The sequence below is a fragment of the Oncorhynchus clarkii genome, chromosome 21 (genome assembly GCF_045791955.1).
Source record: "Oncorhynchus clarkii lewisi isolate Uvic-CL-2024 chromosome 21, UVic_Ocla_1.0, whole genome shotgun sequence".
NCBI classification, from domain to species: Eukaryota; Metazoa; Chordata; class Actinopteri; order Salmoniformes; family Salmonidae; genus Oncorhynchus; species Oncorhynchus clarkii.
Window position 1 is genome coordinate 11,686,053 of NC_092167.1, and position 23,476 is coordinate 11,709,528.

At 43.8% G+C, this 23,476-nt stretch overlaps 1 protein-coding gene across 4 annotated transcripts in view; it reads right to left on the reverse strand.

Moving 5' to 3' along the window:
• LOC139378530 (PRKC apoptosis WT1 regulator protein-like) overlaps positions 1–23,476 on the reverse strand; it is a 79,875-nt gene that overhangs the window by 31,050 nt on the left and 25,349 nt on the right. For all 4 annotated transcript variants that reach the window (XR_011628305.1, XM_071120787.1, XM_071120786.1 and 1 more), the window contains exon 3: positions 469–600. Coding sequence is in view for 3 of the 4 variants with exons in the window: in XM_071120787.1 (XP_070976888.1) it covers positions 469–600 (132 nt within the window). In the remaining variant the exon portion in view is untranslated. The remainder of the gene's footprint in view (positions 1–468; positions 601–23,476) is intronic.

Consider the following 23,476-nt stretch of genomic DNA (forward strand, 5'->3'; position numbering starts at 1 on the left):
CGTCTCAACTGTATGTGGGATGTCTGCTGTTTGGTGGTGGTTGAGAATGGAGCAGAAGACACCTTTTTGTTGATCACTAACTAATGGACAAAGTATTGTACTTCATATTTCCTAACTATGTTCGCATTGAATGGCAAATAATTCTAAAAACTATTCTTTTGCCCATTATTTAATTGTTTATTAAAGTATATCCTTAGCTCAAAATATGATTATTTAATAGTAGTAGCCATAATTCATAAATGGCACCATTCAGTGTTCTCCAGTATATGGAACCATTTTGTTTCAGTGATCAAATAACCATATAAGTGTGTACAAAACTTGGGGAGCAAAAAGCCTTATTGGTTGATAGGACTTCAGCCCAGAGTGTTTCCTGGTCCGGTTACATGGTCAGGCTAAACTCCAGGCCCTAGGTATTACACTAAGGGGTAAAGGTCAGTGAGGTTGGGTGACATGTGACCTTGTCCTCACCTGTAGTAAGTGGGTGGCGGCCCCAGGGTCAGAGGTCATGGCTTCGTTCTGTTCCGTGTTGAGCTGTGTCAGCTGCTGCTCCTCCTCCTTCGCCTTATCCCTTCCGTCGTCATCATCCAGCTCATCCAGGCTCTGCAATACAGAGAGAGAGTTGAACACACCTTTATTGAATAATTAGGGTGTGAATATAGGGGTCAACTTATTAAATGGTTTTTAGGTGCAAATTTAAAAAAAAACTATGCTATACACTAAGTAACATATCAAAAGGATGTACATTATTGTAAGAGAGAGAGAGAAATAGAGAAATAAAGTGAGAGAGGCACGGGGAGTGAGACACCACCGTTGACAGCCGAGGTCATTCTCACTGTAACCGTGGTAACCTCCAGAGAGATGTGGCCCAGGTCCCCTTAATCCTCTTAAGACATGATTTATTTTACAGCCCCTAAACAGCTCTAACACAGCCTAGTCCACATTCACCGGGACATGCAGGAAACAGGAAGACGGCCGGCAGGGGGTCCTTACACTGCTGCTGTGGACGTGTAGTCAGAGAGGCCTTTTTGACAAGTGGAATGTCCCCAAAAACACGGAGTCAACCACACCATGTGATGTAGGGGTCAGTCAGGGCACATCGAGAAATTCTGAGAATGCTTCCAACTTTACTGAGGCATCTCTGCTCTCAGCTTAAATTGTTTATAATATATCATCTTGACTTCCTATTTAGGCAACTTATTCATGAAATATGCGATTAAGTTAAGTAGTGCATCAAAATAAATGAAGATACATTGAGAAAATGCAGTTTGACTTTGAACTTGATGGTTGTATCATCTGCATTGACAGAAACAGGAGCCAACCTCCCACTCGTACAGAACAAAAAACAACGAAGAAAAAAAGTGCTTACCGAACGAAAAGGCCCTTGAATGGTAAAAATAGCCTTAAAAAGGCTAAAAGGAATGTAGTCATTTGCAAAGACCTTCCTGCCAAAACATTTATCAGCACGCCTGGGGAAATGCCAACTCCTTTCTCCTCTAACTCAGCCAGAGGCAGACGCTAGCTGTTCCTGTCTGGCCTATGACATATTGACACACACACACACACACACACACACACACTTTCAGGAGCATGCTACCTGTGTCAGTGCAAACCTCCTCAGTAAACGCACACTGCCTGCCTTTAGCCGCCTCTCTCAAATGCATACAGCAATACACAGCTGTAGACTCCAGGGGTCAGAAACATAGAACTAATAACAGCCACATATGGAATAACGAGGAATATTACACAGTCTAACAGAAGTCCGTCTACATCGACACAGTGATTTAGGACTAAAAACGTTGCTATGCAACAGTTGCCCAAACAGAGGGACTTTATATCTGAAACTGGGTTACAAACGTTTATTTTGAATCACGGTGCTGGCTGTTTTACCCACTATTACTTCAAATAATTTCCATGCCTTTGTCTTATTCCAGATAAAACAATGGGAGATCTAGGCTCATCCTTTTAAAGGGATGTTTTTGTTTCTGATTTCAGCCAGTGAGGAGACTATGTTAAGTCATATGGGTATATAACCTTGGTCCAGCATTCCCTTTCACATTACCAAGTCTTATAGTGAAGAATTATAGGATACTGTCCTTAGCATGCTAGTAGATACCATAGACTTCCAGTCATTGTGCTAATGCTAGCTAGCATTGTCTCGCAAAACTTCATACTGGAGGCAGAGACATACAAATAATAGCATACTGTATATGACTAATGTACAGTAACTAACTATTACGAATGGGTATACAGTATCATGGTGTAACTTCACAAATTATCCAACAGACAGCTGTATTTAAAATACAGATAAAAACACACTTAGAACACATACACACACCTCGACTAGGGACAAGTATCACCTACTGAAAGCAGGAAGTGGGCACTAGTGGTTGCCCTGGGAAACACAGAGTACATTTCCTCCCGTCGAGGGACTCAGATAAAGTGGTGATGATGACACACACCAGAGGGGAAGTGGAGGAGTGAGTTCTGAAAAGAAGCAGCAGAGTCCCAACATTCCTTCCTCTTCCTGTTTATAATGTGTGGGATCTCGGCAGGCGTAAAGCATGAGGCCTCTGAAGAGCGTTTACTCAACATGTTATTGAGGTCTCCAAACGCCATAACACCCGTGTTCATGGGAAGACAAGTCCAGTTAAGAAGCTACATCTGGACCCGACTGTGGCGGTCTATTAGGAATGTGTGTGCTGGGTGGAAATGTGGTCTTTTTGGGGTAAAGTGATCTGCAATCTATCATTCTAATGCTGTAGCCATGGCAGGAGGAATTTGCAAAATGTCTGACTTTTGGTGTCTATACCTCCCTGAATGGACTGTGTCTATACCTCCCTGAATGGACTGTGTCTATACCTCCCTGAATGGACATTTCTGTGTCTCAAATAACACTGCTTATGTAATGGAGGTGAAGAATCTGAACTGTTTACAGCATCCTCAGTTTGTTAGAATATTATTTTTTTTTATCCTCAAGAACAATTTCCAACAGCTGCTCCTTGACAGAACTATAGCTGCAGACAGCTCGTACAGGCAGAGCACTCATAGCATCTTCTCTCTCTCTCCTCAGTGTGGTCATACTTAATATGCCCTTCCTAAACACTAACACTCATATCTTTCTCTCTCTCCTCAGTGTGGTCCTATATCTAAATATCCCCTTCCTAAACACTAACACTCATAATACCCTCTCTCCCTCCCTCCCTCCCTCCCTCCCCAGAGGACCCATTTGAAAAATCAAACCTGACCGCCAGCACCGACTTGTTAACGTGCCAGCGCTCTGTCCGTTTACTCCTCAAATGTATTAATCAACAAGCAAAGGGCACCTCCATCCGCTGGTATTGTCTTCCCACTGGAGGCTGCTGCTACGGTGTTATTGTGCGACCGTGCTTAATGACTGATGTGCATTAATTACCTGCCGCCTGCCCTGGCACTGGCCGAGTTCATTTGGATGATGTTTTAGAGATGGAGAGGAGCAGTGAGGAAAGGAGAGGAACAACGGCACTGAGGTGATTCACACACTGCCCACTGTCCGTTAATAATCAGCGTTGTTCGTTCAGGCTCAGGTATGACCTGGCTCACAAATACAACACAGAGCTCTCTGGAGGGACTGGAGGAACTCAGGTCTGTCAGAGATCAAAGGGAGAACAAACATCCACAGTGAGAGTCGGGGGGATAAATGTGACACTTGAGGACGTTGTTGCTCATGTGGGTTAAAGTAGAGGTTTGCCAGCTATGAGGCCTGAACCATATCATCTGACAAGGTCATAAGAGCTGGTGTAAAATATGACTGTCTGGTTATCGCAACAACTTGTTATGGTCCCACGTGGAATAATAATATCATGGAGGCAGATTAGGTGAATGCTGCATTACCCACAATGCCTTTTGGCAGCATAAAGAGTCCAAGAGAGTGGTGTTCAGTGCCAGGATTCAGGCAAGCTGTCCTGGCGCGCACACACACACACACAATGAGAGCGATGAAGAGGCTGCAAACTGCTCAGTGGGCTGTCAGACAGATGGAGATGCTGGTCAGCTATTGGGCCAACCTTAGAAGCTCAAGGATGGTTTAAGTCAGTGCCAACTCTCTCTCCACAAACCCAGAAAGCGGGATTTATCGCCCCTGTTAATCCCAGACTGGTTTTGTTCCCAAATTGTGTTCTTTTTCATTTAACTTCTGGGTTGAAATTCCAAATAAACTTGTTTTTCCTTGCAGGGGTTGGTTTGGGCCTTGAAGTCAAACTGTGTACAAGACATTCTCATAAAATGCAGCTTGTCTTGGCTGTGAGTACAACTTCTTTATGTATATATATTTTTTTATCAATGTTTATCAAGCACAAGCCTGGACTGGGAAAGGACCATTAAACTGGGTCTAAAGCAGAAGTCCACATTTCCCCCTTTTTATCAAACTTTACAGCAACAACGTTTTAACAGGCATGGTTAATACTCCACCAGACCTCACAGGGACGGAATCTCCATGTGGGGTGACAGTAAAAGTATGCCATTACAAAACATAGGCTACAACTACTAGGAAACCCACTATAAATCCTCTGTGGTCATCGATCATGAGACAGTACCAGCATCAGCTTCCCTCTCTGTTGTAGATAGACCTGGGCAGCCAGGAGGCCAAGCAGAGGTCTACTGTCTGACCTCTGGCCCCAGCTTTAATCCATCTGTGGGAATATACCATGCAACAACAACACACTGTGTCTCTCACTGTGCTCTTGTTTTGCCAGCCTCATTCTATGCTCTATAACCTCTGTGGTTTGGCTGAAGAGCCAGGAATTGAACTGCTGGGCATGTTATGAGGCTTTGGGGAAGAGTTTGAGAGAGGGCAGAGAAGGTATTAAAAACAGACAGGGCCTAAACTCCTAAAATGGTAGCTTACACTGCAATACCACCCAGCTTTGTACTAACCCCATTCCTAATGTTGTATCACAGAATGGGGTTGTCTTGTTTCGGAGAGCATTACGATTTTATATCGACTGTGAAAGAGAATCAATTAAATGGAGCAATAATTGCCATGTGTAGCTAATGGATAACAACTGTTTGGTTGTCCATCAGTCTATGTAGCCCCCAGGAGAGGCCTGAGGCAGACCTTATTAAACCTTGAATATATATGCCATTTGGCAGACGCTTTTATCCAAAGCGACTTAGTCATGCGTGCATAACATTTTACATATGGGAATCGAACCCATGACCCTGGCGTTACGTTAAGTGCCATGCTCTACCAACGGAGCTACAAAGGACCACCAGTCAGTGTCCTGACAGAGGCACTGCTTTAGGCAGGATGAGCCCTGACCTCAGAGGATGTGTGGTCATGACATCTCCCCGGTTTCATCCGCAAGCTGTCAGACCGGTCATAAGAACAATGAATGATAGTTTATCGAGTTGCTCAACCGCCATGAAAATATCAAAGGCTTTTTCATGGATACAAATAGGTGACAACATACTTAAATTAGATGTATTGCATTATGCATTCCTGGTGCAAATTTAACATTGATTTTTCATAGGCATCCTGCTACTAGGAGAGTGCTCTGCCTCATGTTTTATTCCCAGCCTTAAATGTGGATGTCAGAGACCGTGACAGTCAGACAGTCATTCAGTCAGAGGCAGTGACAGTCAGACAGTCATTCAGTCAGAGACGCTGACAGTCAGACAGTCAGTCAGAGACAGTGACAGAAAAGATGATCGGTTCAGGTGAGCATTATTTAAAATGACTCAAACGGAGAAAACAACCTTGGTAAGAAGATGCCACACAAAAAGCTCTGAAAAAGCGTGTAAAATATTATGAATGCATGTCATTCGCAGATCTTATGTTACGATGTAGCAATTTTCCAGTCGTATGGAGAATTGCTTAATTACATGGTTGCCTCTTCATTCCTAATGAATAATTAGCAGCTGGATGTTTGGTTGAATTTATGCAACAGAGGAAATTGGCTACTGTACACATTAGACTGTCTGTACACAGACTCACCTTGTAACTGTGATGGCCAACAGATCCACTCTCCCCCCATTGTCTTCCCTCCAGAACAAAGTGATCTTACACTGTAAAAAGGCAGCTTGACGTGAAGGCACATGTATAACCCGTTCCAGCTGTTATGATTTTGGACCATAACGTACATCTTTCATACCAGGACATGGCATCCATTCATGGAATAAAACATGAATATTCAAGACAATAATTCTATGTTGGAGTCCATACAGCACATTTGGGCTCATCAGCATCCAATGAGAGCAGGGTTTAATACATCGGTCTGGTCTTCGTAACCTATCAGATCCTCTTATAGAACCATCCCAGTAGGACTGTATACTGTGCAGACCAAACTAACCTGTTGGCCAGGGGGTCTTTATCTCTGTGTGTTGACTCTAGCTCCCTGCATAAACTCTGCTTGCCTGGGTCTGATAGAAGGGTATGCAGCTTGTAGTTAAGGCCCCATTAGCAAGTCTACTGTTTGTTTTCCCTAGTGTTTGACCAGGGAGGAGTGCCACACGCACATTCAACTGCAAACAAATTCAAATGCAAACACACTCGGTCCGGTCCACTGCTCTGGCTACCCCAGAGTAGCTGGTTTGTGCAGGTAGACTCATTGTGCTATCATGATGACAGGAAACCTCTGCATGACTCGACATGCCTGTCCACAGGTATGGGGAAAGAGAAAGGGGGTAACTAGTCATTTGCCAGATATTAAATCCATCTGCAGTTGTCTGCAGACAGTTAAGGCCCTCACAACAACTGAATGCATTCAACCGAAGGGTGTCTTCTGCATTTAACCCTCTGAATCAGAGGTACTGCCTTAAATCGATGTTCCAATCATTGGCGCCTGTGGAGCAGTTGTTGGGGGTTAACTGCCTTGCTCAAGAGCAGAAGGGCAGATTTTTCCAACTTGCCGAACCTGGAATTTGAACCAAGCCCTTCGGTTACTGGCTCCACGCTCTTAACCGCTAGGCTACCTGCTGTCCCTACTCAAAGGCAGTGTGGTTTTAAAATGATACCAACAGTTACGTCCAACTCTTCTAGTATGACACGGTTGATACTCTTCCTGTTTTTATGACAACAACACCATCACGTCTCAAGAGTTGGCGTGAGGGCCTTGAAACTGTCTGAAGGCAAGTGTAGATGGGATACATGTACTGTCAGTCACTGCACAGCTATTTTCAGGTCTCTCCAGAGATGTTCGATTGGGTTCAAATCCAGGCTATGGCTGGGCCACTCAAGGACCTTCAGAGACTTGTTCTGAAGCCACTCCTGCGTTGCCTTGGGTGTGCTCAGGGTCATTGTCCTGTTGAAAGGTGAACCATCGCCTCAGTTTGTTCTGAGCGCTCTGGAGCTCGTTCTTCATCAAGGATCTCTCTGTACTTTGCTCCATTCATCTTACCCTCGATCCTGACTAGTTGCACAGTCCCTGCTGCTGAAAAACATACCCACAAGATGATTCTGCCACCAGCATGCTTCACCTTGGGGATGGTGCCAGGTTTCCTCCAGACGTGAAGCTTGACATTGAGGCCAAAGAGTTAGTCTTAGTTTCATCAGACCAGATAATCTTGTTTCTCATTGACTAAGAGTCCTTTAGGTGCCGTTTGGCAAACTCCAAGCAGGCTGTCATGTATCTTTTACTGAGGAGTGGCATCTGTCTGGCTACTCTACCATTAAGCACACACTGGTGGAGTGCTGCAGAGTTGGTTGTCCTTCTGGAAGGTTCTCCCATCTCCACAGAGGAACTGTGGAGCTCTGTCAGAGTGACCATCCGGATCTTGATCACCTCCCTGAACAAGGCCCTTCTCCCCCGATTGCTCAGTTTGACCGGTGGACAACAGGTGGACTCCAATTAAGTTGTAGAACTATCTCAAGGATGATCAATGGAAACAGGACGCACCTGAGCTCAATTTTCAAATCTCATAGCAAAAGGTCTGAATACTTACAGTGGGGCAAAAAAAGTATTTAGTCAGCCACCAATTGTGAAAGTTCTCCCACTTAAAAAGATGAGGCCTATAATTTTCATCATAGGTACACTTCAACTATGACAGACAAAATGAGAAAAAAAATGCAGAAAATCACATTGTAGGATTTATGAATTTATTTGCAAATTATGGTGGAAAATACGTATTTGGTCACCTACAAACAAGCAAGATTTCTGGCTCTCACAGACCTGTAACTTTTTCTTTAAGAGGCTCCTCTGTCCTCCACTCGTTACCTGTATTAATGGCACCTGTTTGAACTTGTTATCAGTATAAAAGACACCTGTCCACAACCTCAAACAGTCACACTCCAAACTCCACTATGGCCAAGACCAAAGAGCTGTCAAAGGACACCAGAAACAAAATTGTAGACCTGGGAAGACTGAATCTGCAATAGGTAAGCAGCTTGGTTTGAAGAAATCAACTGTGGGAGCAATTATTAGGAAATGGAAGACATACAAGACCACTGATAATCTCCCTCGATCTGGGGCTCCACGCAAGATCTCACACCGTGGGGTCAATATGATTACAAGAATGGTGAGCAAAAATCCCAGAACCACACAGGGGGACCTAGTGAATGACCTGCAGAGAGCTGGGACCAAAGTAACAAAGCCTACCATCAGCAACACACTACGCCGCCAGGGACTCAAATCCTGCAGTGCCAGACGTGTCCCCCTGCTTAAGCCAGTACATGTCCAGGCCCGTCTGAAGTTTGATAGAGAGCATTTGGATGATCCAGAAGAAGATTGGGAGAAAGTCATATGGTCTGATGAAATCAAAATATAACTTTTTGGTAAAAACTCAAGTCGTCGTGTTTGGAGGACAAAGAATGCTGAGTTGCATCCAAAGAACACCATACCTACTGTGAAGCATGGGGGTGGAAACATCATGCTTTGGGGCTGTTTTTCTGCAAAGGGACCAGGACGACTGATCCGTGTAAAGGAAAGAATGAATGGGGCCATGTATCGTGAGATTTTGAGTGAAAACCTCCTTCCATCAGCAAGGGCATTGAAGATGAAACGTGGCTGGGTCTTTCAGCATGACAATGATCCCAAACACACCGCCCGGGCAACGAAGGAGTGGCTTTGTAAGAAGCATTTCAAGGTCCTGGAGTGGCCTAGCCAGTCTCCAGATATCAACCCCATAGAAAATCTTTGGAGGGAGTTGAAAGTCCGTGTTGCCCAGCAACAGCCCCAAAACATCACTGCTCTAGAGAAGATCTGCATGGAGGAAATACCAGCAACAGTGTGTGAAAACCTTGTTAAGACTTACAGAAAACGTTTGACCTCTGTCATTGCCAACAAAGGGTATATAACAGTATTGAGATAAACTTTTGTTATTGACCAAATACTTATTTTCCACCATCAATTGCAAATAAATTCATTAAAAATCCTACAATGTGATTTTCTGGATTTTTTTTCCTCATTTTGTCTGTCATAGTTGAAGTGTACCTATGATGAAAATTACAGGCCTCTCATCTTTTTAAGTGGGAGAACTTGCACAATTGGTGGCTGACTAAATACTTTTTTGCCCCACTGTATGTAAATAATGTATTTCTGTTTTGTATTTGTAATAAATGGGCAAACATTTCTAAAAACCTGTTTTCACTTCGTCATTATGGGGTATTGTGTGTAGATTGATGAGGAAAAATGTTTAGAATAAGGGGTCTGGAAAAAGTCAAGGGGTCTGATTACTTTCCGAATGCACTGTATGAGGCTAACCCAAGGTTTAATGGTCTGCTTATCTCCTGAGCCAGTCCTACTGTGTCTGCAGCCCATTACAACCTGACCTCTAGCCTCATACACCCTGTAGGAGGCAGACAGACCCACATTCTCCACACACCCTTCATCTTTGGAATGCATAGTATCTGTACACATGAACAACCCATCAACCTCTGTCTGACCTGTTTTTAAGAATACCAGTACAAAAATGGGGCACTACACAATAGCTGACACCACATAATATTCTGTGTCAGCCTTTTGAATGCTTGGATCTAAGGCTACCTAGCAACCTGGCACAGAGAGGAGGGCTCATCCAAGCAGCAGGGGAATCAGCAACAGCAGCACTTAACACTGGGTTATTGTGTCAGTAGTGGTTTGCCCCAACAAAAGGAGGCAATAGAGAGATGACGAGATGTCTTGGCTGGGCCAGTATGTGCCAATAAGACCTCTCGGGACGCTTAAAGAACACCATCGGTTCTTCGTCCCTTAGATTGGGTTTATCTATAAAAATAAAAAAACGTTAAAAAACCCATTGCCAACGACAGTCAGAGCCAAGCGCCATTCAGTCCCTCGCTCCTTTGTGTGAGCCCTCGTGTTTTTTTGGCTCGGTTTCTTGGCAGCAGCTTCTTCACTCTCATACAGTCTCTCAACTCTGGGACTATTGGGGTTTCATAGAGCTATCAAAAAAGAGACGCTGGGCTGCATCAAAGACGGTCCACAGCAGCCAGCTAGAGCAGTAGCAGCAACAAATGTCTATCACATTGTCAGACTGGAAGATATCATCACTTCTCATGGCCAGGATGAATCCAAACAACCTATAGGGCCATAGTACAATACCAGCTTCCTATGTCCTTTCATGGGGTAGAATAATATATTCCGTCTAGAACATGAGAATGTATTTGGCTTTCCACATCCTATCACAACTATGACCCTGTAAAACACAGAGCCAGGACAAACACAATGCATGAGAATGGAACAAGTTCTCTCTGACCGCAAGGTTGTGGAGTCAATTTCCAACAGAAGTCTCAATAACTGTCACAACCTTTGCTTGGAATCAAGGTACTTTAGATTCAGGTTAAACAAATACAAGAGGAATAAGATGGCTGTGTAGCTCTTCTGTAACGCATCAGGGTGCCTGCTCATCAAGTGACAGAAGGAGATGAGGAGATAAAAAGAAAAGTAGCGGTGAGTCAGACCAGTGTGTTGTGTCTCTATGGTTACTGATGGGCCAATAGGAGAGAGCAGAGCAGTAGTAGACTGAAGGCACCTGATGGCAGTACTGAACCATCCTCCCCTGCCAGGCAGCCACCTTCCTCCACTATACACCTTTACAGGTCTACCACAGATACAGCCACAGCACAGCACAACACAACACAACACACACCTCCAACGGGTCTCCTAGAAACGCACTGACCTCAAGTACATGTAGGGAGCATGGAGCTGGACAGAGTGCAGAAGTATATGTATCAATCAGAACAATCTGATGTTAAATGCATAGTTTCTACCTCTCTCATACTCTGTCAGGCCCGTCCGTTTCATTTTCTGCTTTAGCTAACATTTTTTGGTCTTGTAATGATGTGGCGTTGTTGGTCTGGCACCCAGGGCAATTTCAAAGTAGTGTGATAGCACAAACTACACTGTTATTGAGGGGGAACTGAGGACATCGAGTAGTGGGAGAACATGTTGTCCCTTTCTATTTCCCGCGTCATCCTTCACTTCACATTGGAGGTTGAGTTTGAAGGGGTATTCATCATTCAATCAAATACCACACACATACTGCCTTCAGTGTGGTTTCACTCTCAGGAACGCTAGAGTGGTGGGGTATTGCTGTGTAGCCTAGTTCCAACAGCTCCAAGGCAGGACTCTTTCAGTATGGCACTGAAGACTTGATTTCCTCCACAGGATATTTTGCCTCCATCTCAGTAAGGGGACTGGCCTGTTTAAAAGCAATTTCAACATTACAACAAGCTAATTAAGGAGATAATGTCTTATGGCAACAAAACAAATACCTGTGGCAACCAGCGCAGGGCACTGATCTAGAGTAGGTCACAATTCAATTATTTCAGATGGAGCTCCTTGTTCTCACAATGAGAGAAAAACAGAACACACCAAGACTGACTCCAAGAATCAAATGTAGTAATGGGATTACCGAGCCTTGGGAAACAAACTGTCCTCCTCTTTTCTTATTAGCTTTGTCATTCATGCTCATTTTCTTCTTAGCTTTTGTATCATCCCCCTTTAATTTGAAGGAATCAAAAGATGGAGCCAATTTTTAATTAGGCTAGGTTCTAAAATGAAATGCCACACAGAGTATACCGCGTCATCTCCCATTTGTACACCGGATCATCTGTTAGTCAAACACATGAGGCGGCAGCGTTTTAAGCCACTCAATACATGGAATGGAAAAGTGCCAGCCACCCGCAGATCCATGAAGGGTTTCTGGCAAAATATCAATCCATCTGCACCAATCCATGTTCCATCAACCACCATTTATTTACACAAATACTCATTTGTGCAGATGCACGGTACACAGTTTACATAAAGGCGATCGCTCACAAAATATGTCATTTCCTTGGGGGGGGGGGGATGTTTGGAGGGGTTTAACGCTGCATGTTTCTATGGCAATTTATAAACTGAGGAGCATGGTGCAAAGTTGAGGTTTGGCATCAAATTGATGGACATCCTCCTCTTGGGCTTTGACTAACACTTTTGCAGTTGACACAATTTACATTTGAGTGTTTATTAGTCATTTATATTTAGAGAACTATGTTAATGCACTTCTCCCAAACAAAGCATTTGAAAAGGAATGTGTTTAAAAGCCCAATGGCCCAAAGAAAAAAATGTGCATGACCCTGGTCCTTGCATGGGTAGCCCCAAATGAAGAATTCTCCATTGAGGTTAAGTCCAGTGTTAAGCTCACAAGAACAGCCTCTCTAAACACACACAGGGCTGACTGAACACCTACATTAACCTAACTACCTACCGCACGGCTGTGGGAACTCCGGGGGACTACTATATCTGATTGACAGCCCTCTGGAAGAAAAATAAAAAACAGGAGAACACTGAAGACGTCCCTCCCACCTCTTATTCCCCCCAGCCAAGTCCCTTCAAAGCTCATTCCTACTTTCATTTCCTTCAAGGGTTCTTGAAAGGGGGACCGAAAGGGAAGCTGGGAACAGGAGGCTCGGAAAAACAGACGTTTTCTACAACAAAAAAAGAGAGCTCCGCTGAACAGTTTATTATTCAGCAAGACAGAGAAGCTCCCTGAATTCCTGGGCATTAACTAATGAGGAACTAACGAGCCGAGCAGAGCTCCCATGTGAAGGCTGGATAAATCACACAGCGCAACACAGGCTCCCAGGTTCCTCACAGGCCTTGCGGCAGCACAACCTGACAACGTCAACACATTCCGCACCCATTTGTTACCATTCAACAACGCAAAACCGAGAGCATACACTGTGTACACTTGCACATATGTTTATTGTGAATCAAAAAACCCACACAACTCAAAGTCCAAGAATCACAGTGTCCAAGCCAGGTCATATTCACCAGGCAGGGCAGTGGGTGAAGAGTGACGAGTGGACAAGTGCTGAGGACAGCCACCACACTCCCATTCTGATTGGTTCAGGCTGGGGTTGGTCCAATGAGGGCAGAAGGCCCAGAGACTAGTCTCTCGGGGCCCATGTACAAGTCTAAAATACTCTCTCTGCATTAAAAACTAAGGGAAACAATAGTTAATGGGATAATCATAAAGTATTATGGCTTTGGGGTATATCATATATGTATAATGCTTAATCTCATAAAGACTCCTTTGTGACTTATATACTGTAATAACAGCGTTAACTTTCCAAGCCCATTGTATAAACACACAGAAGGTAAATATGGACTTGAATGAATCCCAAACCGGGGCCCAGTGTGTGTGTGTGTGTCTGCAGATAACTTGTGTTCTGGGGAAAATGTAATGAGTCTCTGAGTCCCCAGAGTGAGTTCTAATATCAGAGGAATGTAAATGAACTGAGTGCGGACCATCTGAGCAGTGGTGGCCAGTGGGAAGCTCATCAGGTTTCTGAGGGTTTTGCTTTGAGCTCTCTGCACTCCCAGCCATAGCGAGGGACGAGTAGCAGACTTTTAAGCAAATAAACCAGATGTCTAACAGCTCCCAAACAAGAAAATAGTCTGGTTGAGTGATTAAATTTTTGGGGCCACCGGCCAAATATTTTCAGCGTCGACACCGTGCAAGAACACTGGGCTATGGTTGATGCTGTGGTGACAACGGGACGACAGGAGCTAAAAAAGCATTGGGGTTCTAGGCCTGTTACTGGTTAGAACCTCAGGACAGGAGACCCAAACCAACTATGTAATAAAATGGTGTTGACTTCTCATTTTGAAGACTAGAAAGTATGGGATTGATGAGAATGACAGACAAAACCTAACCTGAACAGCACAGTGTTCTATAAGCAAGGAAATTGCCCAGAGTGCTATGAGAGATCGAGACCCCACACAAAACACCCACAGGCATCCCACTTATTTCAGGGCCAGGTTTATTCTTATCCTCCTATGTTTGCAAGGCAAAACAGAAAAAAAATTGTGAGTGAGCTTTGAGGCATTCTGGACTTCCTCTCCTCTCTCTGTCTAGGCCTCCAGGCCGGGGACAAACATTCAATGTCTTTTTTTTGTTGCCAAGAGTGGCATTCAAGCACAAGAACTTCAGATATCGCTCTCTCTCTTTGTGTATTTCATGCTTCCTGAATCAGGACAAGCTGGGGTAATGCAACTCTCCTGAGGCTGGATCAGAGCAGATGAGGCTTCTGTCTGTGAACTCTTTCTCTAATAAACCTACTATTTGTTTCTAGGTTGAGTACTTCGGACTGAACAGTGTGCTCTTGAGGCTCTCTTCCACGTAGCCTGCTGTGGGTGGAATCACATGTAGGTGGCTTAGAGCTGGAGGGAGAAGCCTCTGCCCGTGGTTTGGCTGTGTGATTCTCTTATGTAATCTCAATTGGGTCTAACAGAATGCTGTAATAATCACAGCAAGTAGGCTCACCATCGTGTTCCATACCAGTTTGTGCTCCATACTGATTAAGTTTTGATTATGCTCTGCATTAGTGTCTAATGGTCCTTATCTTTTGTAGAGGAACTATTTTCCCTGCAGGACAACTACCCAGCCCATTCCTGCCAGACCCCTAAAGGGTATAGTACACTGGAGAGAAAGAGCCATCTGATTTCCTCAGTCCTACTGTACCTCTCTGGAGCTACTAAACCTACATCTTCAGTTCAGCCCATAAAAACAGTGTTTAAATACAATCCATAAACCATAGGTACACTTTGATTGGAGTAATACCAAAATACCCCAGTTGTCCAATGAAACTTTTCACAAGTCCCAGCATGCACTGCAAATCCATAAGCACTATGGGAAGAGAAGAGAGTCATGCAAAAGGGTAGAGATTCATTGGCATCTGTTAATAGACACGATAACGTCCACTGCACATGGAGACAAACAGACGGGGATTTGGTACACTGGGCATTAAAAAAACATGGCCGCCGTGCCAAATCCCCAACCAATGCCAAAGGCTGATAAAGCACTTCACAGCACTATCGAGCTATAAAGTATGAACCAGCGCTCTAATGCCAGTTTACCCTCCTTTCCAGGACGAGCTGGCTGGCCTAACACCACCACCCCCGCTACCAGCTCTGGCAGCCCACCATGTTAAAATAAGTCTGGCTAAGGGACACACTGCCACCTCTAAGGCTTTGAGTGAGAACAGAGCCGTGGCCACACTGAGTGAGGTAATGAGAGTGAGAATCATTAGTGTGAATTACAGTCTACAGGTTCAAATCAACTAAATCAACTCCAGGCCCTGAGAGGGCAAGACCACCGACTCTGAGAAGATTAGCTGATAATCACAATATCAAACAAAGCCTATTTTACCATGTAGCAACTTCGGCCGCCACTGCTTAGCTTAAATTAACCTGAAATTAAAATGTATGCTTTGATGTTGAGCAACAAAAAAAAAAAATCAGGGCCGATAAGCAATTTGAAATTGAAACCAAAGTCTAAGAACCTCAAATCCTCCGTGAAGCGTAGAAGAGAGAGCATAATTAAATCCCATCAACTCTCTGATATCAGAAGCTATTTGATCCATTTAAACCATTTGCCCTTTGTAGAAGATTCCCATAAGCACTAGGTTTTAACAGCACACGGATTCAATAACACTGCTCTTCCACACATCGACACTTGTTCTCTCTTGTCTCTCTTTCGCATGTCCCACAGAGCGGTCTCTCCCAGTCCTACCCTTCCAATACACAATCCAGTCAGAACATGTTAAGCCAACACCCTTTCACACCTGCTGCTTCACAAGGCAATGCACTAAACTACTCAACACAAAGCTTCCCACAATAAATTGGGTGATTTTCTTCCCATTCATCCTTACAGAGCTAGTGTAACAGTCAGGTTTGTAGGCCTCCTTGCTCGCACACGCTTTATCAGTTCTGCCCACACATTTTCTATGGGATTGAGGACAGGGCTTTGTGATGGCCACTCCAATATCCTGACTTTGTTGTCCTTAAGCTATTTTGACACAACTTTGGAAGTATGTTGTTTGGGGGCATTGTCCATTTGGAAGACACATTTGCAACCAAGCTTTAACTTCCTGACTGTGGGATTGCTTCAATATATCAACATAATTTTTCTTCCTCGTGATGCCATCTATTTTGTGCAGTGCACCAGTCCCTCCTGCAGCAAAGCATCCCCACAACATGATGCTGCCACACCTGTGCTTCACGGTTGGGATGGTGTTATTCGGCTTGCAAGCCTCCCCCTTTTTCCTCCAAACATAACGATGGTGATTATGGCCAAACAGTTCCATTTTTGTTTCATCCGACCAGAGGACATTTCTCCAAACGGTTCCTCATGTGCATTTGCAAACAGTAGTCTGGCTTCTTTATGGTGGTTTGGAGCAGTGGCTTCTTCCTTGCTGAGCGGCCTTTCAGGTTATGCCAATATAGGACTCGTTTTACTGTGGATATAGATACTTATGTACATGTTTCCTCCAGCATCTTCACAAGGTCCTTTGCTGTGGTTCTGGGATTCATTTGCACGTTTCGCACCAAAGTACGTTAATCTCTAGGAGACAGAAAGCGTCTCCGTCCTGAGCGGTATGACGGCTGCGTGGTCCCATGGTGTTTATACTTGAGTACTATTGTTTGTACAAATGAACGTGGTACCTTCAGGCATTTGGAAATTGCGCCCAAGGAAGAACCAGACTTGTGGAGGTCTACAATTATTTTTCTGAGGTCTTGGCTGATTTCTTTTGATTTTCGAAATGATGTCAAGTAAAGAGGCACTGAGTTTGAAGGTAGGCCTTGAAATACATCCACTTGTATACCTCCAATTGACTCAAATGATATCAATTAGCCTATCAGAAGCTTCTAAAGCCATGACATAATTTTCTAAGAATTTTCAAGCTGTTTAAAAGCTCAGTCAACTTAGTGCATGTAAACGTGTGACCCCACTGGAATTGTGATAGATTATTTCACTTATAACTCACTGTCTGTAAACACTTGTTGAAAAAATTACTTGTGTCATGCACAAAGTAGATGTCCTAACCGACTTTCCCAAGCTATAGTTTGTTAACAAGAAATTTGTGGAGTGGTTGAAAAACTGTGTATGTATGTAAACCTCCGACTTCAACTGTAGCAATGTAAAGTACCTACGGAGCCAGATGGAAAGAGCCCAGGACGGTGACTGGGCACAATGTTTGACACATTGTGCTTTGATCAGTGTGTGAGCGGAGCAAGTCGAAGAAATCCCAAGACTCTCTGTTTTGACTGGCATTCCCCGACTTGGGACATCTACTTATCATACAGGCAGAACACACTGACAATGTTTCAATGCCTAGAGTGGGAGAAAGGGGTTGTAGAAACATAATGAGAGGGTGAACTGAGGAGATGAAGACAGAGAGAGAGAGTAAGAGCGAGTGAGAGAGGGGGGAGAGGGAAAGACAGTGAGCGAGAAAGAAAGAAAGAGGGGGGTGGAGTTTGAGAGAGAGACTAAGTGGGAGAGGGAGAATGTGGGGAGAAACTGGATCAATGGCTAGTTTACGACAGTGTTACATAAGACTATTTCTATGGCTCTTATCCAGGATGTGTTGATGGCTTCCAGGGCATTGTTCTTCTGGAGACACTTCAGAGAGATCTGGATTTCTGATGAAGTGAGAGGGTGTCACGCCAAGGCAGTGGAACTCGCCAGCTCATGTGAACTACACCTGTTGTTGCAGAGTTCCTGAGTTTATGACTCAAGTGAAGATCCATAAAATGCTAATCTGTTCATTACTAACACATTACAATAGATGAAAGATGGTAAACAAGGGTTTCTTCAGTGTAAGTTAAAAGACCTTCAATGATCGTGTTAGCATTGCTGGTTTGGTCAGTGTGGCGATACCCACTACAGGTCAGGAAGAGAATAGTATTTTTAATAAAGCAAATTCTACAGATACACAGAAATGTTAAAACATTATCTTTATTTGAAAAAGGAGATAACAAAACCTTCCTCATGTTTCTCCAGGGCTTCAAGGAGAAAGTATTGCAATAGTTTGAACATACATTTTTAAGACCATCATTTTCTCCAACGTAATTCTGCAGGCCCCGTTGTCTCCAAACCCCCTTTTCATCTGTTTCAGAGATGTGCCTGTGTTGCTCAGCTTCGATGGAAGACACAGAACACCAACATAGATCTAACTTAGCCATATTTAGCGTCTAGCGAACATTATCTAAAATGGAGTACAACAAATAACTCCATAAACCGGAAATACTTGTCGAATGACTAAATTGTTTTCCTCCCAAAATAAACTAACAACCAGACAGACAGTGTAGAGCAGAGCTGATATCAGTGTGGAAAACAAAAAACGTCTGGTTTTCAGCAATCGTTTATCAGATTCTCATTCTGTCATGTTTTTTTAAAGGTAAGAGTCTGGACCAGTCCTATGGAACACTCTCTCTAAAATAGTCAATACATACCCTCACACACAGTAACTGAATAGTTTGAAAACTTGCCATCTTAAAAAATACTCTGGGGCATCACAGTTTCCTGTCAAACATGACATACATAAGTAACGCTACTTATTTGGCTTCAATATGGAAGGAGGAAGTGAATGAATGAGGTGTATTTGCATAAAGCCTTTAAGGTTGACACATATCAAACGTCAGTTACATCTATCTGCATGAAGAGCAAAGGGCCTGTAGCTGGAGATTTTAACAAAGCTAACCTGAGAACAAGACTTTCTAAATTCTATCAGCACATCGAATGTGCGAAACGAGCTGGTAGCATTCTGGATAATTGCTAGTCTAAAATTCTGTGATGAATACAAAGCCCTCCCCCGCCCTGCCTTCAGCAAATCTGACCATGACTCCATTTTGTTGCTGCCAGTCTATAGACAGAAACTAAAACAGGAAACACCCGTGCTCAGCTCTATCCAACGCTGGTCTGACCAGTCGGATTCCACTCTTCAAGATTGCTTCGATCACGTGGACTGGGATATGTTCCGGATAGCCTCAGACAATAATATTGACAAATACGCTGACTTGGTGAGCAAGTTTATTAGCAAGTGCATCGGAGATGTCATACCCACTGTGACTATTAAACCCTTTCCTAACCAGAAACCTAGGATTGATGGCAGCATTCATGCAAAACTGAAAGCGCGAACCAACGCTTGTAATCATGGTAAGGTGACTGGAAACATGACCAAATACAAACAGTTCAGCTATTCCCTCCGCAAAGCGTCAGTATTGAGACAAAGTAGTCACAACTCAACATGAGACACGTGGCAGGCTCTACAGTCGATCATGGATTACAAAAATAAAACCAGCCCCGTCGCGACTTCTTGCTCCCAGACAAATTAAACAACTTCTATGCTTGCTTTGAGGACATTACAGTGCCAATGACACAGCCCGCTACCAAAGCCTGTGGGCTCTCCTCCTCCGTGGCCAATGTGAGTAAAACATTTAAACCTATTAACCCTCGCAAGCCTGCCGGCCCAGACTGCATCCCGAGCCGCGTCCTCAGAGCATGCGCAGACCAACTGGCTGATGTGTTTATGGACATATTCAATCAATCCCTATCCCAATCTGCTGTCCCCACATGCATCAAGATGGCCACCATTGTTCCTGTTCCCAAGAAAGCAAAGGTAACTGAACTAAATGACTATCGCCCCGTTGCACTCACGTCTGTCATCGTGAAGTGCTTTGAGAGACTGGTCAAGAATCATATCACCTCCACCCTACCTGATACCCTAGACACACTCAAATTTGCTTACACATTTGCCATCACACTGCCCTATCCCATATGGAAAAGAGGAATACCTATGTAAGAATGCTGTTCATTGACTACAGCTCAGCATTTAACACCATAGTACCCTCCAAACTCGTCATTAAGCTTGAGACCCTAGGTCTCGACACCGCCCTGTGCAACTGGGTCCTGGACTTTGACGGGACGCCCCCAGGTGGTGAAGGCAGGAAACAACATCTCCACCCCATTGATCCTCAACACTGGGGCCCCACAAGGGTGAGCTCAGCCCTCTCCTGTACTCCCTGTTCACCCATGACTGCATGGCAATGCATGCTTCCAACTCAATCATCAAGTTTGCAGACAACAATAGTGGTAGGCTTGATTACCGACGAGACGGCCTACAGGGAGGAGGTGGGGGCCCTCGGAGTGTGGTGTCCGGAAAATAACCTCATTCAACGTCAACAAAACAGCTGATCATGGTATCAAGGTATCACTAGTCACTTTAAATAACACCACTTTAATCATGTTTACATATCCTACATTACTCATCTCATATGTATATGCTGTATTCTATACCATCTACTGCATCTTGCCTATGCCACACGGCCATCACTCATCCATATATTTATATGTACATATTCATACCTTTACATTTGTGTGTATAGGTAGTTGTGAATTCGTTAGATTACTTGTTAGATATTACTGCATTGTCGGAACTAGAAGCAAGCACAAGCATTCCGCTACACTCGCATTAACATCTGCTAATCGTGTGTATGTGACCAATAAAATATGATTTGATTTGACTTGAGGAAGTTATTCACCAGTGAGGCAGGCACAAAGACTGGGTTCTGAACCAAGTTGTGTTTGTATAATTTTGAATGTCAATCCAATGTTATTGGTCACATCCACATATTTTGCAGATGTTATTACGGGTGTTGCGAAATGCTTGTGCAAAGTTGCTTAGTAGCCAGAAACACGGCGGCCATGTCTAAAGGCGCCATCTTGACTATCATTGATTTTAAAATTGAAAACATTTCTAATACAATAAAAAATATTCCAAGGGAGAGTAGAGAAAACACAATAAATGTATTATTCAAAACGAAAATTCCTGAATTCTGAGGCTAAAACATCAAAACAGCTGTTTTGCTCAAGATCAGATGGGGAGAAAATGTTGAACTTTGAAACTCTCAACTTGAAATATGCTTGGCATAGAGAGGCAGTAAAACACCTCTTTGGCACTGTAATAATGAGGATGGTGTTGGGCATGTCTTGTCTGGTATAAAAGAGAGTTGGCTCAGTTGGTAGAGCATGGAGCTTGCAACGCCAGGTTGTGGATTCAATTCCCACGGGGGACCAGTACATAAAGGTAGGAAAACTGCATCCACTCACTACTGCAAGTCGCTCTGGATAAGAGAGTCTACTAAATGACTAAAATGGAAACAGCTCTACTTCTGAGGCTGAAAACAACCCACTACCATATGGAATGTGCGGCTCCCTTTGACGAAAATACTGTTGGGAAGCACATAACTCAGTTTACAGTCACATAAAACAGATTTAGTGAAGCTTCATGAGTGAAACAGTTGCTTATTTGAGGCTAAAGAAAGCTGAACTTTCACTTTGGCACACAAGCCAGCTTCAAGCGACTCCATTGCCAGATCAAGCGAGAATGCCACAATGCCGTGAAGTTGGCGCTCCTTCCTTTGTCTGTGTGCATTTGAAAGACAAGTCTGGAAATGTTGGTCAAACACCGCAAGACAGGTGTGGTGCTGCCATAGCTGCTGTAAAAACTCCCATCCTGGTGAGACACCATTCATTGTGAATGAGGTCCATTGTTTCACTGTGGTACAGAGCGTTCAGCCCAGTGTTTCCGCGGCAGTTAATTCACTGTGGCGCTGCGCCATTGGCAAAATGATTGCCAACCACGGCAACAAAATATGGGACAGGAAGAAATATTTCTGCAGAGGCGCACTTCGAAGATGCTCAGTCCACATTTATTTTCCTCTGCAACAAAAGGAGTAATGAGGAGAAAATGCATACAACCCCCTAAGGTAGAATAGTTCTATGCAAGAGAAAAATCCCTCTCAAGTTGCATGTGTAGGGACAGAAACATGCATTCTGACAAGCAGTGTCAACGCACAGCAATTCATAATGCAATCGTGGGGAAAACATCCGTTTTAATAGCCTTTCTTATAAAGAGGATCCCAGCATTCCATTCCTACTTTATTTATTTCTCAACTACTAAATATTTTGCGAATTTTAAAACCCAGAGTTTTTAGCAGCGGCACGGTGAAGCACCTTACCACTCTTTAATCCACCGTGAGTACATAGGGGAGAGTGGGGCTGAATGGAACACGGGTCAATTATAGGGCAGCTTGGGGTAAAAAGAGACCCTACCTCAATCTTTTTTTGGAGTGACAAATTTTGATGAGTGGGGTGGTTTCAGTGAGATGTACAGGTAGGGGCGTATTGCCCCAGGTGCCGGTTTACCCTAAGTTACCCTAACAGGTAGGCAGGCCTACATTATATTCACTGTATTTATACATGTTTTCTGGGATATTAAATTACTCAATTTGATGATAACTTGTTAAAAGATCACATTTGGGACTTTGCTAATGATTAGCTCAACAGGGTAAATGCAGATAGGCAAGCCCATGCTTCAGCCTATTTATTCATAGCCACTATGCTGCATCAGTTGGGATACAGGTGATAATGCTTATTGCTAATAGCATACCTGATAATATTGACCATGAATAGGCTATATGCATGGTCCAATATGTTAAAATCATTCTACCAATATGTTATTGGGCTCATTTCTGGAGGTGGAAATTATATTTTTGACAGTGTTAGCATAATTTGATTTAAATTCATTTTGGAATAGAATGTCCCTTTAAAAAGTCACTAGAACTGAGATTACCAGTCCTTCTACATAAAAGTTATCCAGGGGACGACAGACCCCAAAACCACAGGGTTGCCCATCTGCATTTACCCTATATTAACTACCCCCTGGCAAACATTTCCCCCCACTGCAATTATTTTCAGAGGAAACACTGATTCAGCCTAGATTACTGATTGTGTCACAACATTCCACTCATTGCAAAACAAGAAAAGGGGAGGGGGTGCTCTTCTTGGCAGAACAAGACACACAAAAAACAACACCCTTTCCCGACAACAGTGAAACTTCCTCTGCATCAGCATTGTTTGGGCCAGAGAGAGAGAATGTAGCCAAATTGCCCAGGTCTGGTCTGAGGACTTTTGTTTTGAAGTGCTGACAAAGGAAAGCAGTCTGGCAGACTGGGCTAGGCAGGGCAGGGCTAGGCAGGGCAGCAGAGTTGCGTGAATAGTGCATTCCTGCACTGCCGCTACATTGGCAAAACAGTTAGGACAGAGACAGCGGGTGGGCTTAGTGCAACAATGACAGGCCTGACACACACTCTCTGTTAGAATGGATCACTGGTGGTAATTTACTCATAAACCCACCGGGCCCTTCCATCACTCCGAGACATGAGACAGTAGATTACAA